Genomic DNA, 20,870 nt, shown 5'->3' on the forward strand with positions numbered 1-20,870 from the left:
ATGAGTTGATGTAAAGTAAAATATCATGTGCAAAAAATTATAGAAATATTGTAAAATTGTCAGCTATGACATAACTATTCTCAGCAATATGATGATCTAAGACAACTCTGAATGATTATGATGAAAAATGCTATCCATATTTTAAAAAGAACTCAATGTCTGAATATAGACTGAAGCTTACTCTTGTAATTTTATGTTTGAAATTTTGGTGGAGGTTGTTTGGTTTTGTGGTGTATGTTTTCTTTTACAACACAACTATTATGGAAATGTTTTGCATGACTATGCATGTATAACCAATATCAAATAACTTGCATTCTGAAGGGAAAGGGTGAGATGGAGGAGACAAGAGAATCCAGAACTCAAAGTTTTAAAAATGAATAATAAAATTGTTTTCCATCAATTGGGGAAATAAAATACTAAATTTAAAAAAAAGAATATTCAAAAAAATTCTCTAAATTTTTAATCTGAAAATACTTTTGAGGAGTATTCATAATATAAACTCTATGAAATAGAACTTTTAAAAGCAGCTTCCTAAATAGAAACTGTGTGTTTTCTTACATTTTATATTATTTTAAGTAGGTCATACTTTTCAAATAATTATAAATGATAGTAAGATAAAGCATATTTCATAAAACTTTGAGATGCAGAAATAAATTGCCGTTTTCAGCCAAGCATACTATTTCAATAAAGAAAAAAATCTAAATTCCATTTGAAAGACAATTATTTTAATGTTTTTAATACATCTATACCTGTGAATATTAAAATATGTAATAGGGTCAGAATGTGGGAAGTATAAGGTAATAGAAGCCTAAATTTACCTAATATGAATAAAAGAGATTTTCAGGAAGACAGGGAAGCAAAGGGTTGATAGAGAATGAGAAAGGACCAAAAGAAAGACAGAAAAGAATCAAGTATCTCATAAACCACCTTGGAAGTTCCAAGTTTCTCAGGAACTGATATTTCTTAATAATTATTTATCAGCAAGTGATTTCTTAAAGTTCTCTCTTCTTGTCCAACGGTGGCGCCATTTTCCACTTCCAGGTATAATTCCTCGGTAATCCAAAGATGACTGGATCACCTTATCCTGGAACAAAATGATAATTCAATTATTACCTTTATTATTTGTAATTTTAACAATATTTTATAATAGTAACAACACATTCCAATGTGCAAAAAGAATAAATGTCAAAAGGAAAAACAGTAGAAAACATACATGGGTTTTAAATAACTAAATGTGAGCTTTCGTCTTTGAAGTTTCCCAGTGGAGATAGTTAGGACTAAAACACAAAAAAAGTGGTAGCAGTTAGTAATATAAAGATTACGCATTGAATTTTTAAAGAACCTTTAGGCCAAGAATTATATAGTTGTGCTATTATTTACTACTTAACATAATTTTGCTACTTTGATTCTATAAACAAATATAACAAATTTGAGAAGCTGTCTGGAGCCAGTTCCCTAACCTGAAAGATATTATTTTAGCTTAGAGTATGCTAGCATGTTCAATATGAAGAGAGGGGAAGGAAAGAATTGCAGAGTATCCATTAATAATCAATCAGTAAGAAGTTATTAAGTATCTATTATTTAGCAAGCACTGTACTAGTGATAGGAGCTAGGGCTATAAATATATCCCTATGAAACAATATTGAAGTACAAACCTCCAAAAATTACTTCTCCCAAGGGATTTACATTCTAATACAGAAAAAAGCATGCATAATAGGAATGTATATAAAGTAAATCAATGCAAGTATATTCAAAGTAGCAAAATGCAAGCTTATTTGGGAGGTCTGAAAAGTTAGGAGCATCCAAAACAGCTTCATGATTAAGCTGAATCTTAAAAATAGGGAAGCTTAATACTTAGCACAGTGTATGGCACATAATAGGTGCTTAATATTAATATTACAATATTAATATTATTGAATTTATTTAAATTTACGTTGTAGTAAGAATTGGGTGCATTACTAGTATGGGAGAAAGACATGGAAATTGCTGATGGTATATGAGGAAATGAGAAGGTCTATTTGGTTGGATTGCAGGGTATTGGAAGGATAAGTAAAATAAAATGAGGTTGATGAAAGTTAGGTTAGGTATCTGTTGTAAAGGGCTTTAAAAAATTAAAAAGAGTTTATTTTTTAGTCTAAAGTCCATCATGTCCACTGAGGACATTGCCACTGAGTGAATAGCGGTCATTTATCCCAATCCTCTCATTTTTAAAGATGAAGAAGAACAAAGCTAATAGAAGTCAAGTGTCTTGGCTAATTTTATATGGGTGTCAGGGTTCAGGGTCTGAACCTCAATTATCCACTTTAATATTCAGTTACTTCTGCTTTTTGAGAGTAATAAGTAACCACTTACTTGTCCATATAGTCTATTATACAGCATTTCATTTTTTCTTATATAATGCTGTGGAATTGTTCTCTAGTTTAATGTGCATTTTTCCTCTCTCCATTTCCCCTCCAAAAATATAAAATGTCAGTTCCTTTATGATGGAGACTGTCCTTTTCTACTTTTTTATTCCTCTGCTCTTATCCCTAAAATTTGAGCATAAAGCAGGTGCATGAAAATGCCTGTCAAATGAAAATCCTGTGATAAATAATGTATTAAGCTTGAATGAGGAAATACTGGAGAAAAAGGCTTCTCATGATAACTGTTTTGGAATAGCAAGGAGGCTGTTAAGAGAAATGGGGGTTGTTTTCAGGAGTCACTTCAATTACCAGAGATAGGGAGAGAGAACTAATTTGAAGACTAAGGAAATATTAAGAAGTCAATTTTTGAGACTTATGATTACAAGAAAATAGAAGCGGGAACAAATTATGACTCTTGAATTTGAGTATGGTACTTGCATACACAATATACACAAATGAACTATAGCCTCACGGAAGTTGATGATCTTTCCAAAAATATAAATTACAATCTATGGAGGCTTATATATCTTGGACAGCTCTTATCCATGTCCTCTCATAGTTTCATCAGAAGAGTCCATCAAATACCCCTCAGTTGGGGGATGGCTGAATAAGTTATGGCATATTAATGCAATAGATTATTATTGTTCCATAAGAAATGATGATAAGGTTGATTCCAGAAGATTCTAAGTGAGATGAAAAGAACCAAGAGAATATTGTTTACAGTAACAAGATTATGTGGTGATCAAGAATGATGGACTTCACTCTTTTTAACAATGTGGTGGTTTAAGGCCATTCAAATAGACTTGCAATGGAAACTGCCATCTAGATCAAGAGAGAGTACTATGAAGACTAAATGTGGATCAAAACATATTATTTTCAGCTTTTTGTTGTTTGTTTTCTACTTTTTCCTTTCTTGTGTCTGTTTCTTTTTTGATCTGATTTTTCTTTTTGCATATCATGACAAATATGGAAATTTGTTTAGAAGAATTGCGCATGTTTAACCTACATCAGTGCTTTGTTCTTGAAGAGGGAGAGGGGAAAGGAGTGGGAACACAAGGTTTTTCAAAGATGAATATCAAAAACTATCTTTGCATGTATTTGATAAAATAAAATATTATTAAAATAAAATGCAAAAAATAAGAAGAGGCCCCAATTAAATCATCAAAGGACACTAGGACACTAATGCATTGTTGGTGGAGTTGTGAATTGATTCAACCATTCTAGAGAAGAATTTGGACCTAGGCCCCAAGGGCTATAAAATTGTGCATACACTTTGATCCAGCAGAGTTTCTACTGGGATTATAGCCTTAAAAAAAGTCTCAAAGGAGGGAAAAGGACCTATATATGAAAATATGTTAGTAGCAACTCTTTTTTGTGGTAGCAAAGAATTGGAAAATGAGTGAATGCCCATTAACTGGGGAATGACTGAACAAGTTGTAGTATATGAAGGTAATGGAATATTATTGCTCTATATATTGTTTCTATAACAAGTTGATTTTAGAAAGGCCTGGAAAGATTTACATGAATGGATGTGGAGCAAAAAAAGCAGAACCAGAAATACATTATACACAATAACAGCAAGAACGTGCGATGATCAGTTGATCATGAAAGACTTGGTACTTTTCATGAGTTCTGTGATCCAAAGTAATCCCAATGGATTTTGGATAGAAAATTCCATCTGAATCCAGAAAAAAAGAACTATGGAGATTGCATGGTAATCAACACATGCTATATTCATGCTATATTCACTTCTTTTTTCTGTTTGTTTTTCTCTACCTTGGTTTTTTTTCTTTTTGTTCTGATTTTTCTTTCCCAAGATGATTCATAAATCAATGTGCATTAAAAACAAATAAATAACTTTTTTAAAAGATGAGGAGAAGGAGTCCATCATGGAATAAAGTGCCTGCTTTATTTTCTCTACAGATTTCTAAGATACAGATGGAGCTGCTTATTATTTATTCTTTACTCTCATTGTATGAAAATCACATCTCATTTTCCATTGTTACATGCCTTTCATGCTACCCTCTATACAACTTCTACTTTTGAAATGTGCTATAACATTTCCATGAGCCTCTCCCAGCCTTTTGGCAATTATCAATTTTAATACTTTAAAGTCTGTACTATTTCAAGACTCAGGCAAGAAGTGATTTTATATTCCCTGGAAACTATAAGATTTATAAATATTAGGAGCTATGATTCGAGCATAAACTAATAAATATGATAAATGGTGAGTACACAAACAAAAACTTTAAAAAGAAACTGAACCAATCAGAGACCTAGACTTTAAAAAAATCTTTAATTTCCTTCAAGTGTCATCTCCCATACAATCTCCCAAGCAAAGGTATTCCCCATTCTCTCAGTTATTAGTGTTTCCTCCTTTTTAAATTATAGCATTTAAATTGATGTTGTATCTTCCCGATAGAATATAATTACCTTGAAGGCAGGGAGATTTTCAATTTTAGGATGACACAATTTTAGATTTAAAACTGGAAAAGGCTTCAGATGTTATCTAGTCAAAACATTCATTTTAAAAAGATTAAACTGAAAGTCATTAAGTATAATTGTCCAATGTCATGTAATTAGTAAATGTCAAAGGCTAGATTTGAACTCAGACTTCCAACTCTTTCCATCACTGTAACATAGTGTAATGCTTTTAATAAGTATTTGTTGAGTTGTTAGGAGCAAAAAAATTAATAAAATTATCTAGATAGTTCAAGAAAAAAGTAACTTTCATATCAATTCTTATGCACATTTCAGAAGAAAATGATTTTATGACTGAATTGTTAGATAATTCTGCAGTTTATCATTTGATTCTGTAGATTAAAAAAAAGTGTCCATGTGTGATTAATATGGAATACTTTTATTCAGTCTACTGAAATAAATAATTATCTGAATGTTATTATCAAAAGGGGAACATTCTAGATTTGGCGTTACTCACCACTATAATAATTTTTACTTCTAGATCATATATTTCATTTTATTCAGGGAGACTAGCCTGAGGCAATTGATTAATTAATATAGTACCTCGATACACATAGATCCAAGCATAACAAGTGAAAATTAGTTTAGTGGCTTCCTGTTATTCTTTGAGGAAGCTGGAGAGAGCAATAAAATTATTAAAAGATAGGAAGATAGGCTTTATGAGGGAAACTATAGAATTGGCAAGATTTATCTTGGAAAAGAAAAGATTGGAGAACATTTTAGTTTCAAATTCCTTGAATATAAAGCAGTATAAATAAGATAATATGTTTCAAAGTATCAAATAATATTATGGGTGCCTCATTCAAAGAAGTGCCAGTTATGCAAACAAATTAGAATAAGAACTATGGGTTACATTTTTAATTTTTTTTCTAATTATTTTGTCTGAATAAGGTTTTCAGAGCCTGAATCTGTAAGACAAGGATCGATAGGAATGTCTTACTTGGATATACAAAACTTCCTGTTCTTTTATATTGATGTCTTTGCTGCCCACTTTTTCAAATGAAATCCAGGGTTTGTGGCACTTTTAAAAAAAAAAGCTTGACATAGGAATATATAATTGTATTTCCCAGGGCCTTTTCAAAGAAAAGGGTAGTTTTTATAAGTATGACTATAATTAATTGAGTGCTTATTTAACACTGTGGGAATCACAAACTTAAAAGACTTTCAATTCTTTTTTATCAGGTACCTTTCATTCTATCTAGTTTTAGTGAGGAGATAAAACTAGGAAACATACAGAACAAGGAAGGGATTTTCCTAAGAGCAAGATTATGAGGAAACAAAAATAATCATATCACAAGTCTGTCTTCATTTAAATTATGCATTAAATGGGTTTTAGAAAGGAATAAAGTGTGACAGAAAACCACATGATCTCTTGGAATTTTTATAAAAATAAGTCCCCCATCTTTTGTTTTCTCTTATGTTAGCACTCTACTTCAATACAATTTACTTTTGCCAGGCACTATGCTGAAGCTTTGGGATACAAAGTCAAAAATGAAACTCACCTTGTATCATGTAGCAAACATTTTACAGGTTTGGGGTGGTTGTATGTAATTTATATCCAGAGAAGTAAATATAGAATATGTTCAAATACATATAAAATAATCAGAAAAAGCTAAGGAAACCAACAACTGAAGATTTCAGAAAATATCTTTTGTAGCAGGTAGAACTTGAATTGAAAAGATTGATAATTTTATCTCCAATATTGATCATATTCATCTATACTATATCTTATGGGTCTTGTTACATATGTCCACACCAAGGATAATTCAAATATTTAATGTTTATACCTTAAACTTATTTTTGAAGTTTATAACACATTATCAGCAAGTGCCTCATAATAACCCTGTAAATGCATAAATATTATTATATTAATTTTACAGTTGACAAAATTTAGGCTCAAAGAGATTGTGCCAGGTCACAAAGTGGCTAAATCAGAAGCAGAGTTCTCTTTGTTTATATTGTACTGTGCTTTTTTTCTTCTCTTCAGGATCCCTTTAATTATCAATTCCAACTTATCAATACTTTTCCAACTTTAGCTCTAGTCTTTGTCTCAAGAGCTTTCAACTTCCTTATGTGATCTGCACCATGAAATCTTACTTGATCCCTTTGCCTGATCATATTTAAATAGAAGTAACTGGTCATTCTCAAAATTTTCCTGATATTTTGTACCACTCTTATGAAATGACCAAATTTGGTAAGATAATTATATGTATTTCTATCAAATACCCTCCACTAAAAATGTGGTTTGCTAAGGGTCATCTCACTCATGATATAAACATCTCTTTTCATGCATTTGTTGAATTAAACTGATTTTTGTACTAGAGGGGGGGAAAAACATAAGTTATTCTGAGTACTGGTCACTCACACTGAGCATGCTCAATAATTTATTTAGATTTGTCTATACAATAAATAACTGAGGGTAGTGAGTTTCAGAAGCCCAGTTGAAGCATATATACAGGTTTTCCTTGAATATTCCTTATGCTTTAAATGAATAATTACAAAGTATACCTAATCTACAACAGTACATTAATTATATAGCCTTTCACCTTGATTATTTTGTTTTTAGACTGATCAGACATATACATACACATACACACACACATATGTAAACTAGAATTTTACGTGAACAACCAGGAGAGTTCAGGAATATATTGCAGCTAATTCAATAAGGAAGTTGAGCCATAGTTGGAAAATGTCTGGTGCTTGAGGATGTTCCAAATACATTTGGTGACAACAGTCGCACTCTATGTGCAAATACATCTAAGTCAGTTGCTCAAAGGAAAACAACAATAACAAAACCCAGTCATAATTACTTAGTTCCTCAGGCAAGCAAGAGAAAAACATTCCTTTGAGCTGCAGTAAACACTGAGTGTGAGAATTTTTTCTACCCTGCTGTCCAGTAGTTTGTTACTTCTCTGGAGGGGAGTATTTTTTTTTCAGATGCAATCACAACACTCAGTAAACCATATTCTTCTTATTTTTCATAGAATTTTTACATCTGTGTAGACTTACAACATGCAAAGGAGAGAGTAGTGGGAGTAGGGAAACAACTTGGGTGAAAGGGCCAATATAGTTTGACAAGTTCTTACCTAATGGAGACCCAGACTTCAAATTAGAGAATCGAGGTATTTAAATCATTAGAATAATCATATGTCATCTGAATCGAGTACTTAGCCTCTATAAGTCATTTAGTACAATAAAAATGAAATGTTTCACCCCCAATTTCTGGCTGCCCTTTTCACTTTTTCCTCTTCTGGCAATCATAGAGAGTTGTGATTCCTAATTTCCCTTATGTGATATCACTATACCATACATAATATAATGGAAATAGAAATGAATAATGGTTACTGAAATAGTGGCTATTGCCTTAGATTTGATGACAGTTTTATCTCTTTCCTTCATTGTTGCTAGTAGAGAATATGCTTATGAGTATCTAGAATGAAGATTTAACATCCTTTCAGTTTACCCCCATCTCCTTTTCTTCCCAGAACATCTAATGATTTGGATAGCTAATTTTTCAAACTGGCAGTAGTTTCTAGCAAAAATCTCCATGATGGTATGGAAAGTATCTCATTCAGAAATGCTTCTCTTCACTGCACCATAGAATTTTTTAAACAAATAAATGAATACCCTTGTCTCTTCGTTTACTTCCATTCCCAATTTTGCAATCCTTTTTAGAATAAATAAAAATGGAGAATAAAGGTTACATTGTCTTCTTTTGTATGGCATTTGTAAAACACTGTTAGACTAGATGGGGAATAAAAGATTATAGTTAATTTCAGGAAAATTCCTTCTTTAATATAATAATTACATCAGTTCTTTAACTTTCCTTAATCTTCTTTCTTTTTAAGGTTAAGTCATCACTAATTTTAATAATTTTTTTGTCAAAATAGCAAGTATACTCAGTTAATTCTCCACATTATATTATACAAAATCCAGTACCTTGAAATTTTTCCATTCTTTACGTCGTTGTAGCATTATGTATTCCTTTTGGACATCCTCCTGCATGAAAATAGAACCGCGTTGATTAGCTAAATCAATGTTTTCTTTCAATTATTTAAGATCTTCTGTAGCTGAATTTCAAATACCGATTTTATAATTCCTTCAAGATTCATGGCCAGATCTCTATCATATACTCCTACACCTTGCATATTGGTCCAGAGGAGTAAAATAAATATTAGCAAATGCTATTCTGTAGCTTTCTCAAAAATGGGAATATTCGGGGCAGTTAGGTGGCGCAGTAGATAGAGCACCAGCCCTGAATTCAGGAAGACCCGAGTTCAAATCTGGTCTCAGACACCTAGCACTTCCTAGCTGTGTGACCCTGGGCAAGTCATTTAACCCCAGCCTCAAAAAATAAAAAAAATAAAAAGGGAATATTCTTTGGAAAAAATGGAAATTGTAAAGTCTCTCTCAAAAACGTTTAGTTGCTAAGTGTAACAAATGCAAGAAAAATCTTGACAACTTGTTCAAAATCAGATAAAGATTACAGAGGAGGAACTATAGTACTTGAGTACTTTTGTGTCAAAGGCTTTAGAAGCATTATTTACTGTATTATCTGTCTATCAGTAAGTTTTTAAACATTTGTTACTTTGTACCATTTGAAGGAAAGACTTATCATCAGCAAGTTGAGGGGAATAGAAGCCTATATTTACCTGTCTTCTACTACATGATGAGCTAAAGGAGGCATAGTATAGACCAAAGAAAGAGGAATGAATGTCAGGAGACTGATAAATGACAATCTGAATCGATGTTAGTGTGGGATGACTGAAGACAAGAGAACAATAGCCAGAAGATCAGCCAAAAACAAATGGACTTCTTGGACATTTGGTGAGTTCCTTCCTCCCTGTAAGTTTCTAAGCAGAGACTGGATGACCACTTGTCAAGTATATTGCAGTGTGAATTACTTTTATAAATGAGTTGGACTTGATGGCCACCGAAATCTTTTCCAACTCACAGATTCTCTGAACCAAGAGTTTGATTCACATGGCTAATGGAAAGATTTATTGGAGCAAAGGTACCAGATAGCTAGGTGCAAGAGTTGATACAGTTCTGGGCTTGGAAATAAGAAGCTCTGGGTCCAAAAAGTCTTAGACACCATTTGCATAACCTCAAGGATATTATTTAATTTCTGTATTTCTCAGTTTCCTCATCTGTACAACAGGGATAACAATAGCACCCAGGTGCCAGGATTGTCGTGGGGATCCAATGAGATATTTGTCAAGCTCTTAACAAAATGTCTGCATGTAGAAAGTATTATATGAATGTTATTTATTATTATGAAGAAAAAGAGGCAGAACAGGGAGAATGATAGGTTCTGGCAAAAAGTCACTTTTTTGATATTTGATTTTGAATATTTGATAATGAGAGATTTTCACTCTTATAAGAAATGAAAAAGATAAGCTAGTGCTGCATCAGTCTTCACAGATATACTCTCCCTTAGAAGAAGATTTGTCTTATATAAGATTTAACTTTGTTTAGGCATCAGAATTCTAACAACTTAGATTGGAAGGGACTTCAGAGAATATCTCATTTAATATGTTCATTTTACATATAATGAAATGGTAGCCCAGGTTAAATAATTTGCCCACTGTCAGCAACTTGCCCACTTCCTGACTCCAAGTCCAATATTCTATTCACTATGCCATCCTGCATTTATAGACAGCAGTGCCAACATTATGTTGGACAAACAAGATTGATAATTCTGCAATTTAAGATGTATTCATCTAGATACCAATTTTCCACTCTTATTCCGCCATTTGGTTAGTGTTGATAAATATTGCTATTGATTTTTTCATCTCTATCATTCATTGTTTCCTGTAACAAAAATAACTCACATTTGTATAAAACTTTAATAGGTTTATTAGGTTTAGCAAACTATATATCACTTAAGATTTATAATAATTCTGAGGGCTAGATGCTATTTTCCACTTTATAGATAAGGAAACTGAGACCTATTTTACTTAATCTAAGGTGACAAAGTCATTATAGGTCTAAAACAGGATAGGAAATGATGTTTTCTGATTCCAAATCCAGTGTTCCATTCTCTTAGTGAGAGTCTCTCTTTCTAGTCTTCCTTGAAGCTCTTTAATGGCCAGAAAATCTATCTATATAAAAATCATGCCAGACTTTAGCCTAACATCTCTTAACCATTCACACTTAGTAAATCTTTATGAAATGCATGACAGTTTAAGTGACCACCAGAATTAAATCAGCAACACTACAGTCTTGAAATCTGTGACAAATCTTTTTTTTTTTTGCTGACTATCATTTTCTTTATATTTCTGCATACCTGTTGCATTTAAATTACATAAGTATATTCATATTTTATCTCTAATGCAATCCTATATTATAGATACAGCACAATCAGCACAGTAACAAGGATGACAGTAAGGATATTTAGAAATTATGTGTAAAAAGATTCTGAAGTAAGATATTTAAAAACAAGCTAAATTTGCTTAAATTTCAAGAATAAATGTGTCACTCAATTCATTTCAACTGGACAAGCATTTATAAAAAAATACTAGGGTTGTTCTAAGGGTTTGTTAGGGCTAGGAATACAAAGACAAAGAAATAGTTCCTGACTTTGAAAAGGGTACATCTTTCTAAGAGTAGATAGATAGATAGACAGATAGATAGATAGGTAGATAGACAAATATATAGATGAATCTATTAAAAAACAAAGTACAAAGCAATTTTGACAATGCAAAATCATATTTATTTCTCTTTCTCTTCCCTGTAATAACTGGACAGATCAGGAAAGGTCATGCTTTGGAAATAGCACTTGATATGAACCAGAAAGGAAGTTGGGGAATACAAGATGTGAAACAAGAGAATATTATAACATTACAAAGGCATGGAAAGTGGAAGATGTTACAAGAGAGAACATCATCAAAACCAGACTTTTTGGGGGCTGTCAGCTATTAATTCATTTCCTTCCAAACTACTTATATACCTTATATTCATTCATTATATATGTATGTGTGTATGTGTATTTGTGTGTATATGTCTCTCTCTCTCTCTCTCTCTCTCTCTCTCTCTCTCTCTCTCTCTCTCTCTGCATATACACATATTTACACACACACAATCACCACACCAATGTGGTGTAGTAATTCTTTCATTTTTTACATGTATTATTTCATCTCATCCTCACAGCAACATTCAGAAGTAGATGCCAATGCTATCTCTATTATTACAAATGAGAAAACTGAGGCTGAGAGCAGTTAATGGTCATATAGCCCAGGAATCTCATAGTTGGTAAGTGTCTGAGATGCAACTCAATTTTAATTTTGTTTTGTTTTTATTTGCTTTTGTTTTTTTTCTGACTAAAGCTTCAGTTGTGTCCATCTCAGTCATGTAAGTACGGTTGAGAGAATTTTGCATTTGGAGAAATAGCCTCAAAATCTTCCTCAAACTTTTACTAGCTGATATTGGATAAATCATTTACCATTTGGCTTTTTCATATCTAAAATGAGGAGATTAGAACTAATGACATCTCAGGACTATGATCCTATGATCCTGTCACTATTCAAGAGGCCACCTAAATCCTTGACATATGGACATAAATTTAATACTATAGCAATATGTAATGTAATCCTTTTTGAATGATTCAGAAAGTACTCTCAAGGATCTTTTGATGTCTTTGGATCATTATTTTTTTCATTGCATCATAAATGACTGGAAATATCAACAATTGACATTTATTTAATGGTATAAGGTCTGCAAAATGCTTTACAGACATAATTTTATTGTTTTTTTACAACAATTAAAAACACTTATAACAAAATATTACAACTGTTAATTAAAGTACTAAAGATATTATCCTTATTTTACTGATACAGAAACTAAATTCAGGAAAAGGGTCTCTATAGCTTTTGACGGTCTGAAAAGGGCTTTGCGTCATAGAATTCCTAACCTCAAGTAAACGGCTATATTCACTACACATATTTATAGAGTATTTCAGTATTTATTTTTTAATTAAACCTTTTTAATTTCAAAATATATGGATGGATAATTTTTCCACATTGACCCTTGCATAGCCTTGTGTTCCAAATTTTCCCCTTCTTCCCCCCACCCCCTCCCCTACATGGCAAGCAATCCAATATATGTTATACATGTTAAAATATATGTTAAATCCAATATATATGTAAATATATGTATACAATTATCTTACTTCATAAGAAAAATCAGATCAAAAGGAAAGAAAATGAGTAAGAAAACAAAATGCAAGCAAACAATAACAAAAAGAGAATGTGATGTTGTGATCCATATTCAATTCTCACTGTCCCCTCTCTAGGTACAGATGGCTCTCTTCATCACAAAATCATTGGAACTGGCCTCAGTCCTCTCATTGTTGAAAAGAGCCATGTCTATCAGAACTGATCATCATATAATCTTTCTGTTGTCATATACAATGATCTTCTGGTTGTGCTTATTTTACTTAGCATCAGTTCATGTAAATTTCTTTTCTTAAAGAGCAATGATATTCCATAATATTCATATATCGTAACTTATTCAGCCATTCTCCAACTGATGAGCCCAGTTTCCAGTTTCTTGACACTACAAAAAGGACTGCCATAAACATTTTTGCACATGACCCATTACATTTCTTTCAAACACTTGTGACTTATGCAATATTACCATTTTATAGATAAGGAAAATCATACAAATTTTAAGAGATTTGCCACAGTTCATGGAAGTTCAAGTGTCTCAAAAATCTAGGAGAGAGTACTAAGTAGAAAAGCATTTATTTGACTTATTGTCAGAGGACCTGGATTTAAATTCGATTTCTTATCCTTATAACTACCTTTGTAACCATTAGAAAAAACCATCCCAGCCCTTTGTTTCCTAATCTGTAAAACAAGACAGTTGGACTATATGATCTCTGAGATTCCTTTCAGTTTAAGATCTGAGATTTTATGAAATGCCTTCTGACTCTAAAATAAAATACTAAAATATTCACCATACTTTCAATAATTCAATATATTAATCAATAAACACTTGTTAAGCTCCCACTATGTACTGTGTTGGGAATACAAAAAGAAAAAAAAGGTACTCCGTACTCTCAAGGATCTAATCTAATAGTAGAAGCAATATGCAAAGAAATATATACAGAGCAAGCTTATATAAAGGGTAAATAGGAAGTACAAAATCTGACAGAATCTTAGCTAAAATCCAGGAGCTTTATTATATTCAATTCCATGTGCTATTTGAATAGCCATCTCTGGGAAAAAGTCTGTAATAACCATCAGTTCCCTGTAGTCCAAAGGATTACTTGTTGTGACTGTGATTTTTCTGCCTAAACTCAAATATGGTTTGTACATTATTATTTCCCACTAGGATGAGCCTGGGTAACTTCAGGTTAGAAAATAACTAATGACCCCATTCTTTTTCTGGCAGCCAAAAGTAAGGCGTCTTTCAATGAAAACAAAAACAGATGTTTAAAGCTAGCAGATGTCTCTTTTGAAACAGTAAACATATGCAGAGTGTGAGATTCTCTATCTTCCCACATTTGTAAAAGAAATGCTGACCGGATTGTTCAGGGTTTCCTAATTAAATCATTACATTTTGCAAAGAGTAGAATTTTGTCCAAGTTTGAAAGATAGATGACCAATTAAACTTTTAAATCTTAATCACTTAAATGAACTTTTTTTTTTTAATGCATTCTGTGATGGAGCAATGTTCAAACAGATACTGTTTGTAAACCATGCAGATGTGAGATTCCAAAGGGACCTGAAAATAAGGGTATAAAAGTTAATGGATTATGGGAATTAAACCTATATATACCAACTAGAACTAGTAGAGAATTTCATATTCATTATTACCTAAAGCCTTTCTCAGTTTTACATTTGCATACTCTCAATTGGCACTGAACCTAAATAACTATTGGCAGTTTTAGTTCTGATATATGTAGCTATTTATATCTTAATTTATATTCAGCTCTGGATATATTTTATATGCCCTTTAGGTAATGTTTTTAGGAATTTATGAAAATCTATTAACTCAGTCAAAAGATGAACTTGTGATCTTCATCCACAACACCACTCTTGTTGGTGTAATCCTTGTCAGTGTCTTCCCATATAGTCTTTATAGAGGCCTATCCAGAATGCCATGAACTTTTCTCGAGCTTTCTTGACAGTGCATAAATAGGAGCTGCCAGGGGGCAGCTAGGTGGCACAATGGATAGAGCACCAGTCTTGAATTCAGGAGGACTCGAGTTCAAATTTGATCTCAGACACTTAACACGTCTTAGCTGTGTGACCCTGGGCAAGTCACTTAACCTCAGCCTCAAAATAAACAAACAAATAAATAAATAAATAAATAAATAGGAGCTGCCCATCAGCTATCCTTATATTGACACAGTTATTCCATTTTTTTTTTTTTTTACTGATTTTTCATCTCTCTGATGGTAGCTTTTTGCCAAGTTGTGTGTACAGTTCTTATTTGGTAATACATTTAAACCTACTTGCTCTCTGCCCCCCATGTACTTTCTAATTTCTAAGATGCCTTTAAACTCCATTTTTAAATTGAAGTATTCTTTGAATTACCTATATATTTGCCTCAATAATATGTTTGAAACAAAGTAAAAATATGTTTCTGGAATAAATTTTTGATCATTGACAGCATTATGGAATTTCAAAAATTTAATTTAATCTGTTTCTTTTTCTCTTACTCAAATATGAGTCGAGCTATTTGTCCATTAAACTACTAGATAAACTACTCAACCATGCTGTTAGTTTATGGTCTATGATGTATGCATCTATCTAGCAGACAACAATATTCCAGACAACAAGCATTCTTATCCACTATTTTTATGTAGATTATTAGCCTAAATTCATTCAAGTGATTATGGATCTTATTATGAGATATTGGATTGTTCTAGGATAGGATACAATGAGTATAATTGCATCCAAAAGATAGAATATCTAAACTATCTTCTTATCATCTATAAAGAAACCCTTTCAATTAATTTGAATCCTTTGTTGGACATCTTCCATTATAATAGTAAATAACTTTCTTTAGAGTCCATTTTCTTTTTTATGCCTTACTGTATATTTCTATTTAAAGGATTGTTGAATAAACAATCTTTCTTTTGTTGCATTTTCAAGGAGTATTGTATTTTAACATGTGCATATGAGCTACCTTTTTGAAGAAGTAGCATTTTTTTTTTTAATTTTATAATCAAACACATAGGATCTTGTTTGAGGGCAGCTAGACAGTTCAATGAATAGAGTTCTGAACCTGGAATAAAGAAGACCTGAGTTCAAATCCAGCCTCAGCCATTTACTAACTGTGTAACCCTGGACAAGCCACTTAACCTTTGTTCACTTTAATACACTGGAGAAGAAAATTTCAAACCATTTCAGCATCTTTGTCAGGAAAATCCCACAGATAGTATAGTCCATTGGGTCTTAAAGAGTTAGATATAACTGAACAATAAAAATATATTTTATTAATTATTTTATATTTATATTAAATAATTAATTTATATTAAGCAATGATAATACATCTTTGCCCCCATTGATCCAATTTTGCTTTTTAAGGAACTCTCTTCAGTGGATTTGTATGCCTCTTTCACTAGTTGGTCTGTTCTATTTTTAAGGTATTCTTTTTCTTTAGTGTTTTTTGTGCCTCTTTTACTAAAGTGTTTCATGATTTTTGATCATTCATTTCTTTTTTTCCTTCTACCCCATTAAATGATTTTTAAAATCCTTTTTGATTCTTCTCAGGAATTCTTTTGGGGTCTGAGATTAATTCTCAACTTCATTTGAGGTTTTGGATTTTATCTTTGACATTGTCTTCTGAGCATGTGTTTTGATTTTCCTTTTCTCTAGTAATTTTTTGTGGTCAGGATCTTATTTGTTATTTGCTCATTTCTCCAGTCTATTTCTTGACTTTTACCTTATATTAAAAGTAGGCTCTGTCCCCAGCGCAGGACACTTTCCCAAGCTTTTTTTTTTTTTTTTCTACTGTGTTCAGAGTTAATTCTGAGGGTCGATAAGTTTCAGTTCTTCCAAGATGGTATGATTTAAAGCAGAAATGTAGTCTGATCTCCTGATGTACTCTTGTCTGAGATAAACAAGTACTTTTCTTCACACTGGAAGTATGAAGCCTGTTTCTGTTCCTATTAGTTTTTCTCCTTACCTTTGAGTATGACCCAGAAATATATATGGGCAATGCAACAGCAACCTGCTTCCTGCATCAGAAAAGAATTTCATGTAAACTCATTCTGATCTATTTTCCACCCTTACTGTTTGTAGACTGAGAGTTTTGGAGGCAGGTGCCTCTATAAAAGTCACATCCATGAGAATTGAATCAGTCTCCACCTAAGACATGGTACTGGTTTACTAGGGTAAAGCCTGCACTACTTTATCCAGAGCTTGTGTGACCTGCATCGGCAGACCTTTCCTGCTGACCTTTTAAATCATCAAATTCTGAAAAAATTATTTCACCCCATCCTTCTGTGGGTTCTCCCTCTTTAAATTTTATTTTGAAGTGTGTTTTTTAAAGTTGTTTGGAGGGGAATTAGAAAAAACTCAGGCTAGGCCTTTATTGCATTCTCTTGACCCTGACCCCAGAATTAATGCTAGTAAAGGTTTTCAACAAGAGAATTCCTATTTACAGCATAAGGATTCCTTTAAGACATATGCAGTTTATTTTCTTTTTCTTTCTTCCTTTTTTTATTAAAGCTTTTTTATTTACAAAGCATATGCATGGCTAATTTTTCCAACTCTAACCTTAGCATAACCTTTTGTTCCAAATTTTACCCTGCTTTGCCCCACCTCCTCCCCTAGTTTGCAGGTAGTATAATAACATGTTAAATATGTTGAAATACATGTTAGATTCAATAGGTGTATGCATATTTAGACATTTATCTTGTTGTAGAAGAAAAATCAGATCAATAAGGAAGAAAAAGAAAAACTGAGAAAGAAAACAAAATGTAAGCAAATAACAACAGAGAGAGTGAGAATACTATATTGTGGTCCACACTCTGTTCCCACAGTTCTCTCTCTGGGTTATATGGCTCTCTTCATCACTGAACAAATGGAACTGATTTGAGTCCTCTCATTGTTGAAGAGAGCCACATCCATCAGAATTGATTGTTGTATAGTCTTGTTGTTGTCATGTATAATGATTTCCTGGTTCTGCTCATTTCACTTAGCATCAGTTCATGTAAGTCTCTTCAGGCCTTTCTGAAGTCATCCTACTGTTCTTTTCTTACAGAACAATAATATTCCATAACATTCATATACTACAATTTATTCAGCCATTCTCCAATTGATGGGCATCCACTCAGTTTCCAGTTTCTGGACACTACAAAGACGGCTGCCACAAACATTTTTATACATGTGGGTCCCTTTCTCTCTTCTAAGATCTCTTTGGGATATAATCCCAGTAGAAGCACTGCTGGATCAAAGGGTATGCACAGTTTGATAACTTTTTGAGCATAGTTCCAAATTGCTCTCCAGAATAGTTGGATCCGTTCACAATTCCACCAACAATGAATCAGTGTCCCAGTTTTCCCACATCCCCTCCAACATAGATCATTATGGTTTCCTGTCATTTTAGCCTATCTAAGAGGTGTGTAGTGGTATCTCAGAGTTGTCTTAATGTGTATTTCTCTAATCAATAGTGATTTGGACCACCTTTCATGTGGCTACAAATATTTCAATTTCTTCATCTAAAATTACCTAGTCATATCCTTCGACCATTTATTCATTGGACAATGTCTTGAACTATTATAAATTTGAGTCAATTCTCTATATATTTTAGAACTGAGCCCTGTATCAGATCCTTTAGATATAAAAATATTTTTCCAGTTTATTGCTTCCCTTATAATTTTGTATGCATTAGTTTCGTTTGTACAAAAACTTTTTAACTTTTTAATATAATCAAAGTTATCTATTTCATGATCAATAATGATCTCTACCTCTTCTTTGGTCACAAATTCCTTCCTTCTCTATAAATCTGAGAGGAAAGCTATCCTATGTTCTTCTAATTTGTTCACAATATTTTTCTTTGTTTAGATCATGAATATTTTTTGATCTTATCTTGGTACACAGTGTTAGGTGCGGGTCTATGCCTACTTTCTGCCATACTAGTTTCCAATTTTCCCAGCAGTCTTTGTCAAATAGTGAATTCTTATCCCAAAAGCTGGGGCCTTTGGGTATGTCAAATATTAAATTGTTATAGTCATTGGCTATTTTTTCTGTGAACCTACCCTATTCCACTGATCAACTTCTCTATTTCTTAGTTAGACCAAATAGTTTTGAGGATTGCTGCTTTATAATATAGTTTTAAATCTGGTATAGCTAGGCCACCTTCATTTGCTTCATTAATTCCTTTGAAATTCTTGACCATTTGTTGGTCAGAAGAATTTTGTTATTTTTTCTAGGTCAGGAAAATTGTTTCTTGGGAGTTTGATAGGTATAGCACTAAATAAATAGATAAGTACTGTCATCTTTATTATATTCACTCAATCTATCCATAAGCACTTGACATTTTTCCAATTTCTTGGATCTGACTATATTTGTGTGGAAAGTGATTTATAGTTTTGCTTATATAGTTCCTGACTCTCCCTTAGCAGATAGATTCCCAAATATTTTATACTATGGACAGTTATTTTAAATGAAATTTCTCTTTTTATCTCTTGCTGTTGGATTTTATTCATGATGTATAAGAATGCTGATGATTTTTGTGAATTAATTTTGTATCCTGCAACTTTGCTAAAGTTGTGGATTTTTTTCTAACAGCTTTTTAGTTGATTCTCTGGGATTCTTTAAATATACCTTTATATCATCTGCAAAGAGGAATAATTTGGTTTCCTCATTATCTACTCTAATTTATTTAATCTCTTTTTCTTCTCTTATTGCCAAAGCTAGCATGTCTAATACAATATTGAATATCAATGGTGATAGAGGGCAACCTTGTTTAACCCCTGATCTTACTGGGAATGATTCCGGTTTATCCCCATTACATAATGATGCTTGCTGATGGTTTTAAATAGATGCTATTATTTTAAGGAAAATTCCATTTATTCCTATAATCTCTAGTGTTTTTAATAGGAATGGGCATTAGATTTTTGTCAAATGCTTTTTCTGCATCTATTGAGATAATCATAAGGTTTTTGTTAATTTGGTTATTTATATAGTCAATTATGCTAATAGTTTTCCTAATATTGAACCAGCCCTGCATTCCTGGTATAAATCCTACTTGGTTGTGTCATTATTCTGGGATGATTATCAATAATCATTTTGCTAATATTTTATTTAAGATTTTAGCATCAATATTCATTAAAGAGATTGGTCTATAATTTTCTTTCTCTGTTTTTGTCCTATCTGGTTTAGGTATCAGTACCACGTCTGTGTCATAAAAGGAATTTGGTAGGAATCCTTCAGTCCCTATTTTTTCAAATAGTTTAAATAGTATTGGAGTTAATTGTTCTTTAAATGTTTGGTAGCATTCACATGTAAATCCATCTGGTCCTGAGGATTTTTTCTTAGGGAGTTGTTTAATAGCTTGTTCTATTTCTTTTTCTAAAATAGACAATTTGGAGGAGGAAGGAATCTGTGTTCAAAGGAGAACTAGAGACCATTATTGATCACAAAATATAAAATTTTGATTACACCAAATTAAAAAGTTTCTGCACAAACAAAACTAATGCAAACAAGATTAGAAGGGAAGTAACAAATTGGGAAAACATTTTTACAGTTAAAGATTCTGATAAAGGCCTCATCTCCAAAATACACAGAGAATTGACTTTAATTTATAAGAAATCAAGCCATTCTCCAATTGATAAATGGTCAAAGGATATGAACAATTTTCAGATGATGAAATTAAAACTATTTCCACTCATATGAGTGTTCCAAATCACTATTGATCAGAGAAATGCAAATTAAGACAACTCTGAGATATCATTACACATCTGCCAGATTGGCTAAGATGACAGGAACAAATAATGATGAATATTGGAAGGGCTGTTGGAAA

General features: G+C 32.2%; 1 protein-coding gene across 2 annotated transcripts in view; it reads right to left on the minus strand.

Moving 5' to 3' along the window:
- Positions 1 to 849: 849 nt before the first annotated feature.
- Positions 850 to 20,870, minus strand: part of CNBD1 (cyclic nucleotide binding domain containing 1) — a 529,678-nt gene continuing 509,657 nt past the window's right edge. For both annotated transcript variants that reach the window (XM_074284959.1, XM_074284949.1), the window contains 2 exons: positions 8,826 to 8,885; positions 850 to 1,084 (listed from right to left, as the gene is read on the minus strand). In XM_074284959.1, coding sequence (XP_074141060.1) covers positions 971 to 1,084; positions 8,826 to 8,885 — 174 coding nt within the window. In that variant the 3' untranslated portion in view covers positions 850 to 970. The remainder of the gene's footprint in view (positions 1,085 to 8,825; positions 8,886 to 20,870) is intronic.

The sequence above is a fragment of the Sminthopsis crassicaudata genome, chromosome 1, assembly GCF_048593235.1.
Source record: "Sminthopsis crassicaudata isolate SCR6 chromosome 1, ASM4859323v1, whole genome shotgun sequence".
Classification (NCBI taxonomy): domain Eukaryota; kingdom Metazoa; phylum Chordata; class Mammalia; order Dasyuromorphia; family Dasyuridae; genus Sminthopsis; species Sminthopsis crassicaudata.